General features: G+C 34.5%; 2 protein-coding genes across 3 annotated transcripts in view; one reads left to right on the forward strand and one right to left on the reverse strand.

Moving 5' to 3' along the window:
* Nucleotides 1-57: 57 nt before the first annotated feature.
* On the forward strand, nucleotides 58-6,497 carry LOC135220761 (protein tipE-like). Of its 2 annotated transcripts, XR_010315792.1 has the most exons (3): nucleotides 58-2,181; nucleotides 6,028-6,108; nucleotides 6,153-6,497. XR_010315792.1 is itself a non-coding variant. In XM_064258211.1 (2 exons), the coding sequence occupies exons 1-2, from the start codon at nucleotides 1,346-1,348 to the stop codon at nucleotides 6,035-6,037; spliced, it is 846 nt and encodes a 281-aa protein (XP_064114281.1). In that variant the 5' UTR covers nucleotides 58-1,345; the 3' UTR covers nucleotides 6,038-6,497. The 2 variants fall into 2 exon arrangements, 1 of the variants encoding a protein (XP_064114281.1); XM_064258211.1 differs by having other exon boundaries at nucleotides 6,028-6,497.
* A 7,816-nt stretch (nucleotides 6,498-14,313) lies between these two features.
* Nucleotides 14,314-23,336, reverse strand: part of LOC135221243 (uncharacterized) — a 49,103-nt gene continuing 40,080 nt past the window's right edge. Inside the window, exons 23-26 of the mRNA XM_064259058.1 lie at nucleotides 22,213-22,314; nucleotides 17,054-17,132; nucleotides 15,177-15,357; nucleotides 14,314-14,677 (exon numbers count right to left, since the gene is read on the reverse strand). Coding sequence (XP_064115128.1) covers nucleotides 14,454-14,677; nucleotides 15,177-15,357; nucleotides 17,054-17,132; nucleotides 22,213-22,314 — 586 coding nt within the window. The 3' untranslated portion in view covers nucleotides 14,314-14,453. The remainder of the gene's footprint in view (nucleotides 14,678-15,176; nucleotides 15,358-17,053; nucleotides 17,133-22,212; nucleotides 22,315-23,336) is intronic.

The raw sequence follows: 23,336 nt of genomic DNA on the forward strand, positions 1-23,336 counted from the left end.
GGAGGAGGAGGAAAAAGGAAGGAGGAGATAAGAAGAAGAGAAGGAAAGAGACAGCGAATAAAAAAAAGAAGAAGAAGAAGACGTGCAAGGAGGAGCTGGGGAAGCCATTTTGTCCCCAGTGCTTGATTTTTTGCGAAACTGCTTTGTATCTCGCGCTCACCACCACCAGCACCAAAAACTAATTCCCGCCTCACTACAGCTTCCACTGAGGTTCAGTTTGCTTCGCGTACATTCCATCGGGGTTGTCTAAAGCCTTTGGCTACTTTCTCCATCCTGTGAAAACTTACACTGTCTCTTCTTCATTATCTTTGTCTTTTATTACATGGACTACTTCTAAAGAGTATTAATATTCGAAACAGTGAAAGATATGTTGTGATTTCTAGGGGAAAAAAAAAAAGATTAAAGAAGTGACTACCAGGCATTACTCTATAGCCAGGTAACCAACAAGTATATAACCTGAAGCTATGATCCAGACTTCTCCAACTAAACTAAAAGAGTGCAAGCTAAAGTATACACTGAATGCATACATATTCTAGAATAGTCTTCTAGCTATTCGTAGCTGCACTAACTAGGTCACGAAACTTTATCCAGTGCGCCATCTTTATCTCGACTCCGTCTCTCCTTCTCCGGTGTATTAATAACTTCATAATCGGAGATTCCAAGAAGTCTACGAGTTTGCACCGTCAGCTATACACACACATTCCTATACAAATTCAAGATTGCCTGTTTCAAGGTACATTCATTGTATATAGCTACTACTAAAGTGCCTAGTTCAGTCCTGATTATTGATACCCACTTGGCATCAGATACGTACGATGTATAAGAGCCTTTCCATATAAAGATCATATTCATATACATTATATGTATATATATATATAAAGTGAGAGATATTCTAAAACATGCGCCGCATATACTTCATGAATGTATAAAGCCAAGTTCTTTAACTGTTGTATATAAATACTCCCTTTACAAAGACGTCCGTCTTCTGCACTTCTGATCATCACAAGTGTTTGTTGCTCATCCCTCATTATTTATGCCTTGACTCTATCTACAGTCCAGAGTTTGAGCCACTCTGCATCCAAGGAATCCAAAGTCAAAATAGTTTTCCAAGATAACTAGAGACGTAGAAGGACCTTAAGCGTAACCTGGCCATTAGTGTATTCATTTCTCCGTTGGCCTCTCCCGTCCACATTGAAAACATTATCGCAGCCTTCTGCTTTCAGATCCTCTACTCTGATAGAATAGCCTGATTCCCTTTAGCTGTACTTCTGTCTGTTTTAGGCACTGTATCGTCTATAGAGCGTTTCCTTGAAGCTTGCTTCCCCTGTAAGCAGACGGAAGAAAAATGGAGGAACCAGAGGAGAAGGAATCTCTGCTTACTCGCCTTAAGTATTACACGACGCTCACTCTAGGAACGACGGCATGTCTGTCCTCCTTCGTCTTCATGTTCTTAATCCCATGGATTCTTGACCCGTCGATCTCAACACTCATGGCCAATTTCGACCCAGAACCTGTTGTGTGCATGACCGTTCAGTCGGACCAGCGGAGAGGAATGAAGAACTGTTCGTGGTCTTCCTGTAAGCACGGCTGCACCACAGAGCAGTTCGAGTGCGACCAGATCTATGTGAATTACATGCACTTCCCCTGGGCTAAGTACGACGCCTCGAATTTCGACAACGAGGACAACCTGTGGGTGGGTGTGGGCGTCCCCATCTTCGTCAACATCAAGGCCTGTGGGTATCCGCCCAAAATCAACTGCTCCGTCTTCGGGGACAGACACGGCAGGGAGAACGACATCTTCCCTTGCTACTACTCCAGGGTCGACCCCAACATGGTCATCACCAGTTACGACTGGAACAATGAAGTCACGAGCATTATTCTGGCCCTCTTGGTCCCGAATGTGCTGTGCGGTCTGTCCCTGGGCATCGTCAGTTACTGGTGGTACCCAGGATGTCAGAAGAGGCGGTGCCAGTACCAGATTCCCCCAGATCAAGAGGACGCTTCGTCTAACCAGCAAGATGGTGACGATGATGATGAAGACGACGATGATGATGAGAATGAATATGACGAAGGCGAAGGCTACGACAAAGATTCGTTGGGAAGGCGGCAAGAAGGCGATATGAAAAATAAACAGCAGGAAGAAGAGAAGGACCGAGACACTTCCATCTACCTACCAGAGGAGTAAGTATTCGGGTGCTTGCGTAGAGAAGGAGAAAGAGATGGAGAAAGAGGAACATATATATATACTTAACATTTTGTTTGTCGAAATAATAATATATAATGTATTTTACAGGGGAAGAGAGTGAGAGAGAGAGGTAACTCCAGCGATTATAGGCAGGTTTACGTAATCAAGCCTTTACAATTCCTTGCAAATCTCTTCGCTTTTAAAATTACTGCTTTGCGCTGCAAATGCCCGCAACATGTCACCTGTTATCTGTACGCAACTCTCTCTCTCTCTCTCTCTCTCTCTCTCTCTCTCTCTCTCTCTCCAAAATTGATATAATACAGTATTTTGGGCCGGTAATTCTTATATGTTTGTGCGTGAGCACCCGTTCTGGTAGATTTCACTTCTCAAATGTATGAAGTCAGCTTTGGCGAGGCCGCAGCAGTGAGGAGGCTTTGCCTGGTGCAATTCGAGTCTTTCTTCTTGTGCTTTCCATTATAGAGATAAGCTATCAAAACCATATGAGAGATCTAAGTCATTTTAATACACACCTATGTACGTTAGTGTGTGCATACATGCATATACATGTGCTCAAATTCATTCAAAGACAAATGTATATATATGCACACTATATGTTTCAGTATATGTGTATAAGCATATATATATGGATATGTGTATGTATGGGTGCATACAGTAAATTTGTATGTGCGTTCCTTGGCATATGTAGAAATATTCTCTGGTTTCACAAACCTCTTTCAAACGCCTAGAAGGTGAACCGTTGTAATCCATACCAGTTTATATATTAGAGCTGCTTTTACCTGAATACAAGTCAAAATCAATCACAAATGTGACCATGTTTTCCACCTGGCTTCTATCGCCGTTTCACGCCTATTCTTTTCTTCTCCATTTATATTTCTCTCATTTTTTCTTTGTTTTACCTTCTCTTCTTGTTAACAAGGAACCAACCGACATTGTAGAATTCCTGAACCTGCTCCAATTGCGAAGATTCCAGATGTAAAGATAGGCTATAGCCAGGAAGCTTTTCCAAGACTATATAAACCATATTTTCCGTTCCTAGTATGAAGAGATGGCTTGGAAGTCTTTGTCATTTCTAACTGGAATCCAGGTGGGACCTTTCCAGTGGCATCATACAGAAGTCATGTGTGAACTAAAAGTAGGAGCTCTTTCATCAGGCAGACCAAAATGGGATCTGTGATAACTCTTCCATATAATTCATAAAAATTGTTCAATGATTATCATCAAAATACTCCAAATTATTTAAAACCTAAAGATCTATGTAACCTTAAGAGTGTGTAATACATGAATATATGTATTAAACATTATATATATATATATATATATATATATATATATATATATATATATATATCTAATAAAAGGAGCCCATAAAAACACCAAAATATAGAGAGAAAAGTACTATATTTCAGAGACTGCTGTCTCCCTCTTCAGGTAGATGAATGAGAAAAGTTTACAGAAAAGGTGGTATTTATACCAAGAGGTCCATCCACAGAGGCAGGTAATGAACATCTGAAAATGAGCATGGATTTCAGATACGATCGACAAGATTTTCATTCAACCAACGCTTAAGAAGATTAAAGGAAGATTATCTCGTGGGTGACCTAAATTGGCTTGCCTGTGGATGGACCTGATGGTATAGATACCACCTTTTCTGTAAACTTTCCTCATTCATCTACCTGAAGTGAAGAGGGAGACAGCAGTCTCTGAAATATAGTACTTTTCTCTCTATATTTTGGTGTCTTTATGGGCTCCTTTTATTAGATGGAATTCTGTTGTAACAACATTTTTACCAGTCATATATCCATATATATATATATATATATATATATATATATATATATATATATATATAATATATATAACACTTTTTTAAGAATTTAAAAATGCTAATAGCGCAGGTACTCTTGTAAAGCACCATTTTATGAGTATGACAACAGTTACATTCAAAGCTTCAAAGCGTCCATAAGTAATAATTACACATCGGTCACTGTTATTATTTATGGCATCTTTTGTAATTAGAATGTCGTTTAGTCATTTGTGACCCTTGAGAATGCTTACTTCAGTTTACCAAGATTTTGATGATCAGCTGTTCCTGCTGAATCGATTTTTATCCAGATAACTTGCTAAAGAAACTGCTTAACCAAGTTGCGGGAATAACAGGCAGAGTATGAATGAAGATTGACATTATATGAATTTCCTACAGAAAAACAGCGACCGAATCAATTATCGTGAGCATCCTTGATTTCATGACCTGAACTAAGTACGTTTGGTCCAACAATGCAGGAAATGAGAATATTTGTTTCTCATTGCAGTTATTTTTTAAAGACTGCAGAGTTTGAACTTGGTCTTGCAGTGAGACGTGAAGGCTTTTTTTTCCTCATCCCTTACGTAGTGTGAAGACTATCGCGCGTGTAGTACAAGGTTTTCAAGTATTCATCACAGTTACACTAGCCAGCACTGATTATTTTTCGGCTTAAAGCAGATATGATACACCTGGGGATATAGACTTCTCGTCTTATAGTGATAGTGGCCGATATTATAAGGGTCTTGCTTTCTTAAGTACTGTTCAAAGAATTATCTTTGTAAAGCTTGCTGATCATATGTACCTAGCAAAGACAACATTGACAATATTTATTTTTATTCCCCAAAAATATTTACAGTTCACTAAAAAATTTTTACACGCACATCCTGTTGTTTTTATTATTTCAATTGTTACGTGTTATTCCATGATTTGCATTCCTGTTCACTGTGTGCATTTAAACAAACGTCCTGTTTTGAAAAGAAAAATTTAGAATTGAATAAAAATTGCAAAATGCATGAAAAGCGTAACGATATGTTACGTGTAAATCTCTTGGCTTATAAACAAATTAGGGATATTAAATAAACTCTCTTGGGGAAATTTTCCTTTTCAGGGAAACGATTGGATCGTTACCAGTCTTTGCACCAGTTTTCATTTGCGCTAAGAAAAATTCAGTTTCCCCTTCAACCTTAGACAAAGAATCACCATAGAATATAGCAAAAGCATCAGTCATTCTTTACTATACTGTGTATGTTATACGATAATTGAAAGGGAAAATGAAAAGAAATAACTTCGCTGGAATACTGTGAAATAAAATCCTGTGTCTAATGGGACACAAATTAGATGTATATTTAACTAGAGGCATAGGATGTAATTTTGTATATTCTATAATTGCTTTTCAATTAAAGTCATTGTTATTCTACATCAGTCTGTGGGCCCTAATACCTGACCAGTTCACCGTCACTATCCATAAGTGTGTGTATATATATATATATATATATAGTATATATATATATATATATATATATATATATATATATATATATATATATCATATATATATATATATATATACTATATTATATATATATATATATATATATATATATATATATATATATATATATATAATCCTAATGCCAGTCGTCCCCCCGTCAGCCATCTCTCGGCCGAGTCAAAGCTGATTTCACAGATTTAGTGAGTGAAAGATGTCCTGGTAAAGACCACCGTAAATAATTGAGATAGCTTTAGTGCAAAATTCTTTAAATCAAAGTCCATAAACATTGTTTTTTTTTCAGTTATATAAACTCAGTGGAATGACTATTTCCAGTCCTTAGAACAATGTTATGAGTGAGATATTGAATGTTTTATTAAATAGCCATTAAGCTGCACGTGACAGAGTACACAGTAGGATAAAGGTTATTTGAACACCTTAGCCATATATAATCATCATCTTTTTCTGCCTTTGGCAGTTACCCTTCACATGAATTTTCTTCTAATGGCATTTTCAATGTCGTGCTTACAGGAAAGTGTGACTACTAGAAAATGGGGCTGTTGGCCAAGGTGGAGGGTGATCATTTCTTCTCCTTTTTCGCTAGTGGGCCATCTGGGACACCATTGGAGACACAAAGCCTTGCCACTTGTCCTGGGCAAAACGGGACGAAGCCATACAGGATCACAAGGGAGCCGTTACAAAGGCACATCATCTATCTACCACCTTGCCATCACTGCCCTGCACCAATTACATCAGTATTTCACTTCAAGAGCTGCTGCCGTTTGTTCTTTCATTGGCAGAGCTATTATTATTTTTTTCGTGGTTACTCAGGCATTAGCCATCCATTCAAAACAATTCAAGGATTTCGTTTGTTCTGAAGACCCTAGTGAAAATATTGTTCAGCTTTCTGTTGTGATAGCGTGTTGTAACTCGTAACTTATTCTCTCTCTCTCTCTCTCTCTCTCTCTCTCTCTCTCTCTCTCTCTCTCTCTCTCTGCTGTTCCTTGCATTTCATGTACATTTGATTTTTACATACTTACCCATGAATACTAGAAGAATATTTTTTTCTGTGATCTAGCAGCTTTCAGTCTTTAGAGAGAACGAAGCACATGAGTGGCTCTCTTTCATTTTGACCCCTCTTGGGAGCAGCGTTCCGTTATTTTACTCCAACGAAACACTAGACTGTACAGTTTTATGGTATCTGTAGTTATCACATCTCAAAACTATAGAGATTCTTGAAGGAAATGACACAAATCAATAGTGTCCGTAGATTACTGAAGGTCTCACAAGAGATGGATCAATTCAGAATCCGACCGAGAAGAGGAGGTAGGTGTCTCCACTGAGGCCGTAGATCCTGGCAACGTAGCAGTGTACATCTGCACTCATATCTAATATATATATATATATATATATATATATAATTATATATTATATATATATATATATATATATATATATACATACATACATACTACATACATACATACATACATACATACATACAACATAACATAACAATACATCATACATACATACATACATATGTACATACATATATATACGTTTATTGTAAACTCATAGATATGTATGTACATAATATATCTATCCATCACGGAGCCATCAGCCCCCAACTTCGATCCATACGATTTCCTTTGGCTGTTGACGACTTCTTCAGCTTTTCAACTCAAAGATCGTCACAGTGAGAGCGTGCACGCAGGACGCAGAAGTTCGCGTGTGAGCTGCTAGCAGGCTTTACCAATTGATATCTGACATTTAAACAAAAACTCGGCAACGACTATCAGGATAGACTGTATTAGAGGCCAGTAGACCTTAAGTACACTGCACTTTATAACATAATTGCTTTGGCTTCATTGTTCATTTACTGTTTACATTTCGTTCCGTTCACCCCGAATTTCCGGTAAATGACGGTTCTTCATTCAGCGTTCAGAGGACGTCATTTTCGTGAGAGCAAGAGTTTATATGATCGAAGTTGAAAGATATTTAACTGGTATACAAAGATTCGTGTTGTAATTTTCATCACCCGGCACTTTCAATCAATTGATCTCACAATGTACTGTGTAAGAACACTTTGTCACTCTTCATACTGAGCCAAAATAATCCGTATGCTGTCATTTAGGGAACTTTTAGAGCTCCTTATCAATTGTCCGTAACGAAGAAATATGATTTTCCTTTATGAAATAAAAATGTTCCCTCTGAAAGCAGATTTCTAGTGAGCGAGCCTTTGCCTTTAAGGTTTTAGATACCGTACTTAATCGAGTCTCCAGTTTACAGTCCACAATTTACGGACTGTCAACGATTTATTTTCTTCAAATGAGACTTAAGATTTAAGGTAATTCTCATTTCGACATCAGATGCTATGATATTAATTTCAAAGGGACTTGTTAGACAGTATGAAAGCTATGCAAAATCTATACAGAATAACGAAAGAAAAGTTTCCTCTACTCTACAACTTCTGTTGTTAATCCCAGTATTTATTCACAAAACAGGCTGTCTGGATTCTAATTTTTCATCTACAGGCTGTAAACAGGCCATGTTAAGGATTGGATTGGAGGGGGAACTGAAAAACGTACGTACTGTCTTAGATCTAAATTTAGCAGGGATGTCCATGGCAAACAGAAGTAATTGTACAGTATTTTTCATAAAGTAATCGGTTTGTAATTGAGGATATGAAATAGCGAGGTCTCTGCTGAATTATTGTAGTACATGCTGGGTTGTTGGATTGTCTGAAAGCTTCGTGCTTGTATACCTACGACTACACTTGATAAAATCGACATAACGAATTACAACGAAATAGATGGCATGTTTGGATTTGAGAATGGTCATAAAAACATTAACATATAGGCCTGATCTTTACTAGCAACTCTCTCTCTCTCTCTCTCTCTCTCTCTCTCTCTCTCTCTCTCTCTCTCTCTCTCTCTCTCTCTCTCTCTCTACTAAGTTTATATTTTCTTTTCTCTGGAAAGAGCATTGGCATGCCACTAAGAGGAATCTGAAGCTATGAAAATGAGTCGCCATATTTAGCTGTTTCCTCGTGTAAGAGATCATTTGGTAAGATAAAGAGAAAAGCAGATTTTGTCTTCAACATCTCATTTTTTTTCCGCTTGGGTCGCTGAAAACATGGTCATGGAGGTAGATCACAAATTATTATGAATTTTCCAGGGAATATTTACATGTCACATGAAGATTACTGTACGTGCAAATAAATTATCACATTAATTGCTTGTCCTACTGTACATCTAAACTTAGAATATATATATGTATATATATATATACACACACACACACACACACATATATATATATATATATATATATATATATATATATATATATATATATATATATATATATATATATATATATATATATATATATATATAATATGCATATATATTTCATATGAATTATATAATACATATATATACATATATATATATATATATATATATATATATATATATATATATATATATATATATAAAATGCCATTTTCTCTTGATAGTAAATTTAGTAGCACACTTGAAGTATAGTATGAAATAAGCAGTGTTTTATTTTATTAACTAGATATTGTTTGCCTACATATTATATATATAATATATATATATATATATATATATGTATACTCTATATAACAGTACACAATGACAACCTTGCGTTGTAATTCACCTTTGGTTAAGTCTCTATTTTGATAATCCCATTGTTATAATCAAGATATTCTATGTCATCGCTATTAATTGTTACGGCTGACACTAAACCTCTTTGTATCATCTTCTCATAATCATATTCATTGTCATTGTTAACCTCATTGTTACTCCTCCCAGATATCCCTCGTATAATATTCGAAAACAGGTATTACCATCTCAATCTCATCAGTGACTGGATCCTGCAACACAGGAGGTCGTGCTCGACCTTGCAGGATTTTGAAATGGAGGGCAGGGCGCTAATGGTGTACAATGTACTCTTGTGTGCTGAGTTGGTATTGTTAACAAATCTCTAGATATTATTGTTAAGAGGAAAAAGGTCTTGACTGAAGGTTATAATATAATGTTGTTTTGCGCTTCTTTTAGCTTGACAGATTCTATTCACCTTAAATAATATAGTTAAAAGATGAAAATATATATATATACATAAAAATTTATTGCATCGCAAAGTAATCTGGACTTGTTACAAATAATGACTTTTAAACAATTAGTGACTTGGAGTTCCAACACTTGAAACTATTTTTCCCTCATGTTCACTGAAGTTCAAAGTACATAGTTCTCTTCAAACCTATGATAATTATAAGTAGTTCAGGATGTGATTTACAGATCTAACTTTTCTTCTTTGGTTCCGCTCTTTCGCAAGAAACAGGCCCTTAAAATACTCAGCCAGTCAGTGCATCTTATATTGTACAAGCGTGGAAGGCCATTTTGTCAGAACGTTACACAGATAAGTTATTAAAAGTTTGCATTTCTTTGGGAGAGATTTATGTTACTGTTGATTATATGAATATGAAAATATGAATATTATACGTACATTTCTGTAAGTGTAAACATATATATATATATATATATATATATATATATATATAATATATATATATATATATATACATATATATATACATAAACTTTTAACCTTTATCACTTCCAGAAATTATGTATCCTGCAGGAATAATCGTGAGAGATGAATTCTGGAAGGAAAGTTGTTTGCCGAAATTATTGATTCCTTGCGTGAAAAGAGAAGTGATTCTCCTTCTTAAGAATTTAAGGTGGCAGGGCTTGTTTAAAATAAAATCACATGTGGCTGGCATGTTACTTTGTTACTTTAAAAAAAAAAAAAAAAAAAAAAAAAAAAAAAAAAAAAAAAAAAAAAAAAAAAAAAAGTACACAGTATTTTTTATGTTAGGCTGTTTCATATGTTATTTCTGACGTTATAAAAAGAATCCATCCTTACCTAGCTTCTGCATTAGCTGTAAATATACATTTGATTTCTCATTTCCACCCTTCATGCTGTACCACAGCTCTGCTGTTATTGTTTGGCAGTGCTCAGTCCTTTATAATCATGGTTAATAATCTTTATAGTTAAAAGTATATATATATATATATATATATATTATTAATAATATATATTATATATATTATATATTATATATTATTATATGTATCTATATATATAAAATTTATTTATTTACTTATTAAATCATTTTATCTTCAATTCATAGATGACATACAGCATTTATCATCCTGGTGCTATCCTTTGCCAGCCCCATTCTTCGTTTCTTTTTGCCTTCATCATTTATCATTTGATATACTATACATGCTTCGTCGACTTGGCTAAGTAAGTATCTGTAATGTAACGTTAAAGTAACTTCACAGTACAATTTCATTACTCTGTCCACCGTGTAAAGTTTTGTTATCATATGCGTATGTATTTTCTTTACCTGTCAGTTGTAAGCATTGCTTTCAAAACCGCGATAATGATAATGATGTTGATGATGATAATAATTATTGTTTTTTTTTCTCCTCTCCAAGCATAGCATGAATCAGACATGTATCATAAATATATCAAATGACTCTATAGTATTAAATTTAGCCACCAGGGTATATGTTGTTTCATCATCTGGCAACATTTTCCTATGTAATTACTTGCATATGCATATTAACATATATATATATTTGCACAACATTTGTGCTTGTTAAAGCTTAATTTCTACACAAGGTTTGCAATAAAGTTTGCTCAAAAATAGTGCTGTTGTTTTATTTTGTTCCACGTGGCTAAGAAAATCAAAAAGTAAATTTCCTGAATTTGACTGAAAAGAAGTGAAGACTTTTTAATATTTGTACGCTCATTGCTATCATACTCCTGATGTATTTTACTGAATTGTTTACCGAAGGTTATTTGAAGGTAGGCCATCAGGGATATAATGGAATTCTGAATTCAAATTTAAAAATCACAATGAGAAGCATGATTTTGAGGGAATTGCTACTTTTTCAACTTTGAAAATGAAAAATTGTACATTGAAGGTCATTTTAATCATGCATCGTCTAAGTAAGAAATTTTTTATTTGGGTGAAGTTATGATATAACTGGATTGTCTCAAATTAAACAGAATCATTGAATTTTTTAACATTCTTTATCAAAAAAGTTATTTTAGAGAAATTACGTTGAGGAGATTGCAGACTACTGTATTGCGGAAGCATGTAGCAAAGGTCCTATACATCAGTTGGCAATAGTAGTGTGGTATGAAAATTTGATACTTCCTAAAGTGAACACTTTTCACTTTATGATGCTGTTAAACCCTTGTCCATGAGGGATGTCAAACCAACTTTTGATACAAAAGCAAGCTTCTTAAAATAGTCACCACTCGTGAAAAAGTGTATGTAAACACTAAAGAATGACAAATGAATAGCTAATAGAAATATCATAACAAACACAATGTTATAAACATATATATATATATATATATATATATATCTATATATATATCTATATATCATATATATATATCTATATACTATATATCTATATATGATATATATATATATATATATATATATATATATTAACTCCTATATAAGTCAGGATAAAAGAGGGCGATGATGCACTGGCCTCCACAGTTTCACAGTGCAATGAGTGAAACACCTGTGGTTCAGAAGTCAGAACTCTGAACTGAATATGAGAGGCTGAGAGCTCGGGCTCAGTCGGACTCGGTACGGTCCAACTTCCAAGTTCCAACTTACAGTAAGCACCGAGTAGTGGGAGTGGTTGGACAAGCGGGATTTTCGCTCCTGCTTCCCGTTCTCAACAAACTGTGAGGTTGTTTGGAAACTACGGTGAGTTCCTAGTAGTTAGGGCTAGCGTAATATGATTATCAATGCTGTCCCACGATGAGAGTTCGGTTTTTGTGCTTGGTGGATGATGTGGTCAGGGTAGAGTTCAAGTTTTATAGTACACAAGAATTGTAATGCTCTGGATGGAGTGACCTAGAAAAAGTCAAGTGGATCTTCGATGTATGTGTTGGTGACTGGGAAGTGTTGAGAGACCATTTGAAAAAGGAGCTGGAATCTTAGATAGCTTAAAAATTGGGGTTGACGCCTTGGTACATAGTTGACCACATTTCTGTAAGAGTAAATGACTTAAAAGATGAGGCAATCGGTAAGGTAAAAGATTAGTCAGCGGTCCAGGAGAAGGAAAAGAGCGCCAAGAACATTTTTCAGTGTTGAGTCTGCAAATAATGAGCAAAGTGCATAAGTTAAAAACAGAGAAGTAGCTGAGAGGCTTTTGAAGAAATTCAAGTTGCCGACAACAGAAATGCCGATAAGAAAATAATTATGAATTGTGAAACTGAAAGGGGGAGGGAGATGAGGCTGCTCCTAACATGGGTAATGTTGATAAAGTAACAATCTAATATGTATCGTATCGAGCTAAGTAAGATCTCATAAGAAACCTGATTACAAGGAATGAATGTCTGCAGAACGTCGAGAATATTGACGACGATATTGAAATGTGACCCAATCGTTAAAGACTGCTTCGTTCATTCATTTTGTGAAAGTTTCCAGCCCGTTTCTAAAGATAAAGCCAGAATTCTGGACATTTATATAAAGCGAGAGGCAGGTGTCCCTGTTGACAAAGGCAAGGTCACATGAACAGAAATGACCTACTAAGGTGAAAGATGATAGTTGCTGCAACGAATCACAAAGCCAATGACTGACTCTACGATTAGAAATGCTAAAATTTCAAGAGATGTCATCAGTCAGACGTAAACCACGAGGTGAATGAGGGATTTTGTCAAACATTAGAGAAGATTGAGAGGAATCGAAACAGAACTGGCTATATCCATTCTTAGTGGTTACAAATCAAATGTGATTTTACAAATATTGAAACGATGGAATGTTCGAGTCTCGGCGTCTGAGGGATAATAAGTAGGGTGTTAATTTCGGTAAATGATTTGGGAGCAACACCTCAGAGCCTTTGAATATTATGCACCAAGACTGGATTGTTTCAGAATATCAAAAGCATTCATATTTAGAGACTTTTACTCGTACGCCAGTGTAAACAAGATTAGTGATGCTTACAGAATGAAATAACACAAATTTCCTTCTGAAAGTGTTCATCTATAACATTCAAACTAAGTTTAATCTGGGTCTGATCATAATTCCGGATTTAAAAATTGTTCTTTGCAAAATGTCTATCCAAAATTGGTCAAAGCTTAAGTTCATATTTTCACGGTAAGTTCAGCCTACTTTCATATCTGTACAGGATGGAGACTATATTAATTTTAGATATCTTTATCGATACAAGCACTTAATACAATTGCCAGTTAAGTCTTTTAGTAACAGTTTTGTTTATTTATGTTGTTAGCCCAGTGTACAGCTAAAACATCTGTTGAAATGAAAACTGGTGCATTGTCAGAAATATGGGGGAGGGTATTTATTGGCTCTATACAATCTTAAGAATGAGAGAATGATAAAATCCAAAGTTGACCTGTCATGTTGTTTAGCAACAACGGCAGATGGATGATGATCATTATGTTTAAGTCCCTAGAGACAATTAATGATGTTTTATGGTCAGCGGATTGTCAAGCACTTATTTATTCTTTTAAGAGGTACCCCTACAAAACCATTTCTGTTCAGACTGCCTCAGGCCCTAAAGACGGACACCATATCTGGCAGCCACATGAGATTACATGGCTCGAGCTTAAGCTATAGAATGTGTAGGACAGAATTGAGCCAAATAGCTAGCAGAATTGCAAATTACATACCATCCGAGACATATGGGAGATAAAGATGAAGATGCATAACAAAAGAGAAAACAGTTAGGGAAGATCCACTTTTATTTTGAAATTACCGTCAGCCTCTGTCATTGAAGCTTACAAAAGCTCCTTGAGCACCGAAGATGTGTCACTTTTTTTTTTTTTACTCCTGTTCATGAACCATTCATGAACCATTTTAACATCTAGCATCTGGTCTTCTCTTCTGGATAGACAGTTCCCAACTGCTGCTTCATGGCCTCCTGCTCCAACTTCAGAGCATTCAGCTCCTTGTTTATGTCGTGTTGCTCCATCAGGAGCACCTCCAGCGTCTTCTTCAACACGACAGAGCTGTCGTTGTTCAGCTCCCCGTTCCTCCTTTCGTCGTCGCTTTCCTTCGCCCAGGATGTACTGATGCCAGGTCTCAAGGCTGAAACACAGGTTACGTTAGACACATGAATAAAAGGGCTATACCCATATTTTTGTTTCTTGGGTAATAATAAACAATGGACGGCTGTATCCCTGTTATTGTATAATAATAATAACCGTTCTGAATTACACTGCTCAACTAGAGGTACTGTAAACGTGTGCTTACAAAGTTTGTTATAAAGATTAAAAAAGGTAAACTAATATATTATCCAAATTGCTATGCCTTGAATATTGATTCATGTTAGAACGAAATTCCCCCTAATTTTACAAAACTGAAAAGAAAACGTGTTGTTCCATAAATAACAACTGAAACATAAATTATGCCTTGAATATTGTTTCATGTTAGAACGTAATTCCCCCTAATTATACAAAACTGAAAAAAACCGAATTGTTCCAAAATTAAGGACTGAAACATAAATCAGCTTATTCTAATGTTCGGTTTAGCTTCTCAATCCAGAACATAGAAAATTTCAGAAACGTTGCTCACTCCTCCTACTTACTATTATTAAGTACAGGTTTCTTTTTCTGATTCTCCTCATCGTTGTTTTCAAGCAGTGACCGCCGCTTGAATACCACAATCAGCAGATCCACGACTAATTCCAGCAATTCCAGGATTGTCACGAAAGACATTCCAATGAAGAGGCCCATAAAACCACCAACGTTACTGAGCAGTAAATCCCACTAGTTGGAACGAAATACAGGGTTAGTTCAGATTATAAAACAGGTTTAGGAAAAGGTAATCCTGTGTAGAATTATGATTCGACTGAGACGAAAATCTAGGTTTAACTGACGTGACAATACGTATTTGAGAGGGGTAGTTGAAATTAGACCTCATTTCGATTGATATGAAAATGTTCGACTGATATTTTTTGCAGATATAGTTGAGGTGAAAATACTTATAGAAATAAAATGCTTCCTTAGTTTAGGATGAAAACACCTATTTGATTAAGATGACAAGTCATAACTCAGGGTACGTACGCCTATTTAACTGCTATGAAATGCAGGCTTAGTGGACATGAAAAGTTTTGGCAGAGTTTTCTCATGCAATGATTACGAAAATACCAGTGCCACTGAGATATAAATTCACGCTTGGCTGATATGAAAAAGACACTTTGAAATCAAAATTGAATTTGACTTGATATGACAATACCACTTTGATTGAGACTATAACCCAGGTGAGGATATTCAGGTTTGGTCTTGATGAAGTTGCGTTTCCTAGGTATGGCTATTCATTTCCATTTTGTATCGGTATAGTTCATGAAGGTTTACTGTGAATGATCTTACACAGAAGCAAAAAGCACTGCCATGTTGTTATGTCGAGATTCTCAGAATTTTATATACACAATTTTAAAATCTGCTGTACTCGTATTTTAATGATATTAAATATGTGAATGAGTAAAGTTTGTAGAGCTTTAAATGTTATCATCAACAAATATAATTTCCTACAGTTATTTAACAGACTTCATATCATGCTGGCATCCGTTATTTCAGTATTAACTTAGGATGTTGTCAGCGACATCTATTAGCATTGCGAAGTATTACAGTTTTATATTCCAAAGTGTCGTATTCTGTTCCCTGCAGCATACGCAACATATGGCGCCTCGAGCCTTGTAAATCACCTAGAGTCAAGTGTTCTTTGACTGTAGTGAGTGAAACTTCACTTTAACCACCGATCAATTGGAACTGTACCGTAAGTTGTCCATTTTTGTCGTTGGCTTTCCGCCGATAAACTACTGTACATTTCTTTGTTGTAATAAGTTGATAGGTTGTGATATTCTCGGTAAGCCAATTAGGTACTTTACATATAGCATCGTATACTAAAGGTAATGTTATTATTTTCGGAATTATGTTGAAAGGTGATATCGCCTGATAAACAAATTGTTATATCTTAAGTATTTACAATTATCATTTTATTATTATCGCAATAACACATGTTTATTGTTCATATACTTATTAATACTTCTTATTCTCAATGAAAATATAAATTGTCCATTCGCTTTTTATATAGTCCTTGCATGGGCTGTGGTCTTAAATTAGCAATTATGAGCTCGAAGATAATCCCAGCTGCTTATTACCGGATTAACAGATGATCGTTACAATAATTCCTTAACAGTGGACTATCCACTACAAGGGATTTACGTTTGTTGATCTGAAACTGAACGATTCCTTCCTAATTAAAAATTAGTTCTAAATACAAGCTGTACGTATATGAAAAAAATATTAATGAGGTAAAATCAAACTATATGATTCTTATTTTTCAAAGAGAAAAATATACCAATATTTTACTGTTTTTGTTAGCAAAATGTTAATCAATAACAGGGCTACTTTAGAAAAAATCAACCTAAAAAGGAAAAGAAAGCATACGGCTGTTTCTTACCGTGTATGTGGGACTCTCGCTAATCACTTCGTAAGACATTGATTCCAGATATATTTCCAGATTCACCATTTCCATGTCGCTGGAATATAAAAAGGCTGTCAGTAGAGAAAGTTTTTTTCTTTCTGACACGGAAAAATAAATAAATAAATAAAAAGGATAATTCCGGAATATATATATATATACCTATATATATATATATAATATTATATATAATATATATATATATATATATATATATATCATATGTTTTTTTTTTTTTTTTTTTGTTTTTTTTTTTTTTTTTTTTTTTTTTTTTACTGGGGGAAGGAGACAGAGTTAAGGGAGAATTTAGGTTGGGTTAGGGTGTAATAACTCCAAAACAACCATGGGATTGAAGTGAATATCTATGCGTGTTAGCCCACAACCAAATCACAAATCGACACGGAATACAAACAGGCTCAGAATCTGGTATAAAAACGAAGCATCAGAAATATCAATAAGGAAAGTTGAAACACTAACCTCTCCAGCAAGTTACTTCAGCAGTGGTACGGAGGACAAAATATTTTGTGAAATACAAGATACCGAACACAGACTGTGCAAGACAGTCTAGCTAAAATGCACCTGAAGTAATATTAAATAAACAAAAATAAAAATTTTATAGGAACTAAAAGCTCCTGCTTTTAATCCGTCAACTGACATGGAAATGATTAATAAAAGTAATAAAAACTTTGCAAACAATGAAGTCGCAAACGAGTAAACTAATTACGCAGCAGATTTAGCAAAGTAATACTTTATCTAATAAATAATCAAAAGGAGATTTGGGATTTATCTATGTATTTTTCGCAAAGCATTATCTTATCGAAGGCTGCAATCGTGTAAATATGTTTGAGAAAATTTTACAATGATTACAAAGGCAGGAGTAAAGAACATAAAATTAATAAACTTGATATCGAAAAAAGTGATGCAACATGGATTCGTATCAATGTATATGTGTATATATATGTGTACGTATGTGTATGTGTATATATATATATATAATATATATATATATATATATATATATATAATATGATCAACAATGGATATATATCAGTATATATATATAGTGAGCAACATGGATTCTTATCAATGTATATGTGTATATATATGTGTACGTATGTGTCTGTATGTATATATATATATATATATATATATATATATATATATATATATATATATATATATATATATATTATATATATATATAATAATTACATATATGTGTGATATATATGTATATGTATATATATGATATATATATATATATATATATATATATATATATATATATATATATATATATAATGTAGCACGAAACGTGAGTGAAAAACTGGGGACTTGGAATAAAGTACTTTCGCAGTATAAAATACATTTTCAAGTTCACACTGAATATAAGAGAAGTTGACGGACCTTTATATACAAAAACATAAAAGACCTACAAAAGAGATTTCCCTATTATCCCATTGTCAGTTCGACCGGCTCTATTAGCTATAAACTTTCTAAATATCTACTTAGATTACTATCATCTATTCTGGGTACTATTTCAAATTCCCATTTACAAAACTTAGTTGATTTCTGTGATAGACTATCCTATATTGAATTATCTAGTAATGACAAATCAACCAGTTTTGGTGTAACATCTTTATTTACTAAAGTTCCGATTGATGACTTACTTCAATATTTATCACAACTATTGGACTTGTATAATCTAGAATTACCTACCAACGTCATTATTAATTTGGTATCCCTTTTGTATAAAAAAAAAACGGTAAATTCACTTTCAATGGTAATTTTTATGAACAAATATTTGGTATGGCCATGGGTAACTCTCTTTCGCCACTTTTGTCTAGTATTTACAGGGAGTTCTTTGAGTTGAGTTTAGACTTATTCCAATAAATTTATTCTCTAAGGTGTTTTGGGTTAGATATGTAGACCACTGTTTTTGTATTGTAAAAGAAAATGTAAATATTCCTGATTTCTTACATACAATTAAAAATCTTGAACCATCCGTAAAATTCACAATATAATATGAAGAAAATAATGGCATACTATTTTTGGATGTCTTAGTTATTAGAAATAACACCAATTTTTCTTTTAATAAAATATGTAGGACACCCACGAATAATTTGTCATATATGTATCCATTTTTACTCTAACCATGATAAACAAATTAAGGTGCCAGTATGTATCTTAGAGCTCTTAGAATTTGTAGCCCTAAATTTTTGGAAAATGAGTTTAAAATTATTGATATAATAGGAAATTCATTGTTACCCTTCATATTTTTGGGGGGAAATTTGTAAAAATAAAGCAAATAAGACATATTGCAATCCAACCAGTATTAACAAATAAAAAGAATATTCTCTGTACTATTTCATCATAATTTCATTCTTGCTTTACCCATTTTAAAAACTATTGATATCAACTTAGTATTTAAATAGAATAGTCATTTGAGAAATAAACTAATTAAGAATAGACTGTCAAATTCAAACAATATTGTATACAGTATTCCTTGTAAAGAATGTAATAAAATTTACATAGGTCAAACATCCAAAGATCTAAAGGGGAGATGCTCTCAGCACAAATATGCCTTATCAAGAGGTTTAATGAATAATGGCATTGCAGATCAATGGATTAAGACAAGCCATGCTATTAACGGGGATAGTTCCTCGATAATCTGCAGGGTCAAAGATCACCGCAAAAGGAATCTGTTGGAATTCATCTTTATTGAAGCCATGTCAGCAAGGAATTTAAATCTTCATCCTGGATTGTCCCTTGATTCTCTCTCCTTGTCTCTTTTGCTTAAAGAACGCGGCCCCCAGATTAACAACCTGTAAACCTCCCCCTTTTCAGTTTTTGTATACAAAGGTCCGTCAGCTTCTCTTATATTCGGCGTGAACTTGAAAATGTAGAATATACTGCAAAAGTACTTGTTCCAAGTCCCCAGATTTTAACTCGCTTTTCTACCGTGGATTTATGGATATATATATATATATATATATATATATATATATATATATATATATATATATATATATATAATATATATATATGTATATATATGACTGGTAAAAATGTTCTGTAACAACAGAATTCCATCTAATAAAAGGAGCCCATAAAAACACCAAAATGTAGAGAGAAAAGTACTATATTTCAGAGACTGCTGTCTCTCTCTTCAGGTAACCGGCTGATAATCTTCCTTTAATCTTCTTAAGCGTTGGTTCAATGAAAACTTCGTCGACGACATCTGAGATCCACCCGCCTTTTGAGATGTTCATTACCTGCTTCTCTTTTATTAAGGCCGATTCCATCATTTGACTCTTGTACCGGCAGTTGCTGCTATAAATCACACGTGACAAATTCCAGTTTATTCTATGGTTATGTTCATTTATATGGTTGAAAATAGCCGAGTTCTGTTGTCTATACCTAACTGACCGTTTGTGTTGTATTAATCTCTGGGGAAGTGATTTACCTGTAAATCCGATGTAAGATTGGTCACAGTCCTGGCATGGGATCTCATAGACCCCAGAGTCTTTGGGAGATGTCTTTTGTTGGACGTTAATCAGGGATTTGGCTAAGGTATTTGGGTAGGTAAATGCAAAAGGGTTGGATTTCCCAAGGGTGTGGGTTATTCTGTTAATTGTCTCCAGGTGAGGAATTTTTATTTTATTGTTGGGCGTGTCTCTGGTCTTGTCTTTAGGGGGTCGGTAGAAAATTACGTTTGCTTTTTGAATTGCATTCTCAATTATATGGTCAGGATACTTTAAAGATGAAAGTTGCTTGCGAATTAGTTCAAATTCTTTTTCCAGGAAATCTGGGGAACAAATTCGTAAGGCTCTTAAGAATAGGTTGCTAGCTACACCTATCTTGATAGTAATGTCGTGATAGCTAAAGTAGTGAATATATGAAAGTGAGAACGTTGGTTTTCTGTATATGGTAAATTTGTATTCTGTCGTGTCTCTGATTATTAAAACATCAAGAAAAGGAATTTTGTTGTCTGTTTCCCATTCAACTTTAAATTTGATGCTGGGCACTAATGCGTTTAATTTTGAGAGGAATTCATTAAAATTACCCCACTTATTATCCCAAAATGTTAGGATGTCATCCACGTATCTCATCCACAGCATGTTTTTGGGTTTTATTGCATTTATTCCTGGAAAAAGAATTTGAAGTAATTCGCAAGCAACTTTCATCTTTAAAGTATCCTGACCATATAATTGAGAAAGCAATTCAAAAAGCAAACGTAATTTTCTACTGACCCCCTAAAGACAAGACCAGAGACACGCCCAACAATAAAATAAAAATTCCTCACCTGGAGACGATTAACAGAATAACCCACACCCTTGGGAAATCCAACCCTTTTGCATTTACCTACCCAAATACCTTAGCCAAATCCCTGATTAACGTCCAACAAAAGACATCTCCCAAAGACTCTGGGGTCTATGAGATCCCATGCCAGGACTGTGACCAATCTTACATCGGATTTACAGGTAAATCACTTCCCCAGAGATTAATACAACACAAACGGTCAGTTAGGTATAGACAACAGAACTCGGCTATTTTCAACCATATAAATGAACATAACCATAGAATAAACTGGAATTTGTCACGTGTGATTTATAGCAGCAACTGCCGGTACAAGAGTCAAATGATGGAATCGGCCTTAATAAAAGAGAAGCAGGTAATGAACATCTCAAAAGGCGGGTGGATCTCAGATGTCGTCGACGAAGTTTTCATTGAACCAACGCTTAAGAAGATTAAAGGAAGATTATCAGCGGGGGTGACCTAAATTGGCTTACTTGTGGACGGATCTCTTGGTATAAATACCACCTTTTCTGTAAACTTTTCTTATTCATATACCTGAAGAGAGAGACAGCAGTCTCTGAAATATAGTACTTTTCTCTCTACATTTTGGTGTTTTTATGGGCTCCTTTTATTAGATGTATATATATATATATATATAATATATATATATATATATATATATATATATATATATATATATATATCTATATATATATATATATATATATAATGACCTGATTTCGGTCATTTTGGACTCGGGATATGAGGGAAAAACAGGAGAGAGATAAGTTTACATACATGCGATATAGGTATAGGTATGACAATTATGACACACTTACTTTGAACACAGAGCCTTAACAGCTTTCCTGTCTCGGTGTAGATTTGTGTAATACTGTGGGTTTATCTTGCTAGAGGTCACTTGCGTGTGGTATCTCATTTCTCTGTTGAAGAAAAAATCGCTGAATTAAGATCTTTTCCTCTATATCCATGTTCCTAATATTATATATGTATATATATATTATATATATATATATATATATATATATATATATATATATATATATATATAATATATATTACACACACACATATATGTATATATATATATATATATATACATATACATATAGTATATATGAATTGAGCTGGTATCACCTACCTATTCGTGAATTTAATTCTTGCTTGTTACTCGATATATAATGCTATACTAGCTGACCAACCCGGCACTACCCAGGTAAACAGTGAAGGGTTCAAAAGAATTTTCCAGCACCTTCTTGTGCTGACTGTCCCTTATACCAGGGATTACTGTAGTGACTGTCCCTTTTTTCCAGGTGTTAATTTACTGATCCTCCCATTTATACACGTATTGCCTGGCGACTGACCCATTTATCCAGGTATTACTGTTCTGACCATCCCTTTTATCCAGGTATTAATGTGCTGGCTGTCCCCTTTATCCAAATATTAGTGTGATGACTGTCCCATTTATCCAGATATTACTGTTATGACCATCCCTTTTATCCATGTATTTATGTGCTGACTGTAAACTTATCCAAATATTACTGTGATGACTGTCCCATTTAACCAGATATTCCTGTACTGACTTTGCCTTTTATCCAGGTATGACTGTACTGACTGTACCATGTATCCAGGTATTACTCTACTTACTGTCCCTTCTATCCAGGTAATACTGTGCTGACTGTCCCATTTATCTAGGTATTACTGCGGTGACTGTCCCTTTTATATAGGTATTACGCTACTGACTGTTCCATTTATTCAGGTATTATACTGGTGACTGTCCCTTTTATCCAGGTATCACTCTAATGACTTTCCCTTTTATTCGGGTATTACTGTGCTGAATGTCCCATTTATCCAGGTATTACTGCGGTGACTGTCCCTTTTATCCAGGTATTTCACTGGTGACTGTCCCTTTTATCCAGGTATTCCACTGGTGACTGTCCCTTTT

The sequence above is a fragment of the Macrobrachium nipponense genome, chromosome 2 (assembly GCF_015104395.2).
Source record: "Macrobrachium nipponense isolate FS-2020 chromosome 2, ASM1510439v2, whole genome shotgun sequence".
NCBI lineage: Eukaryota > Metazoa > Arthropoda > Malacostraca > Decapoda > Palaemonidae > Macrobrachium > Macrobrachium nipponense.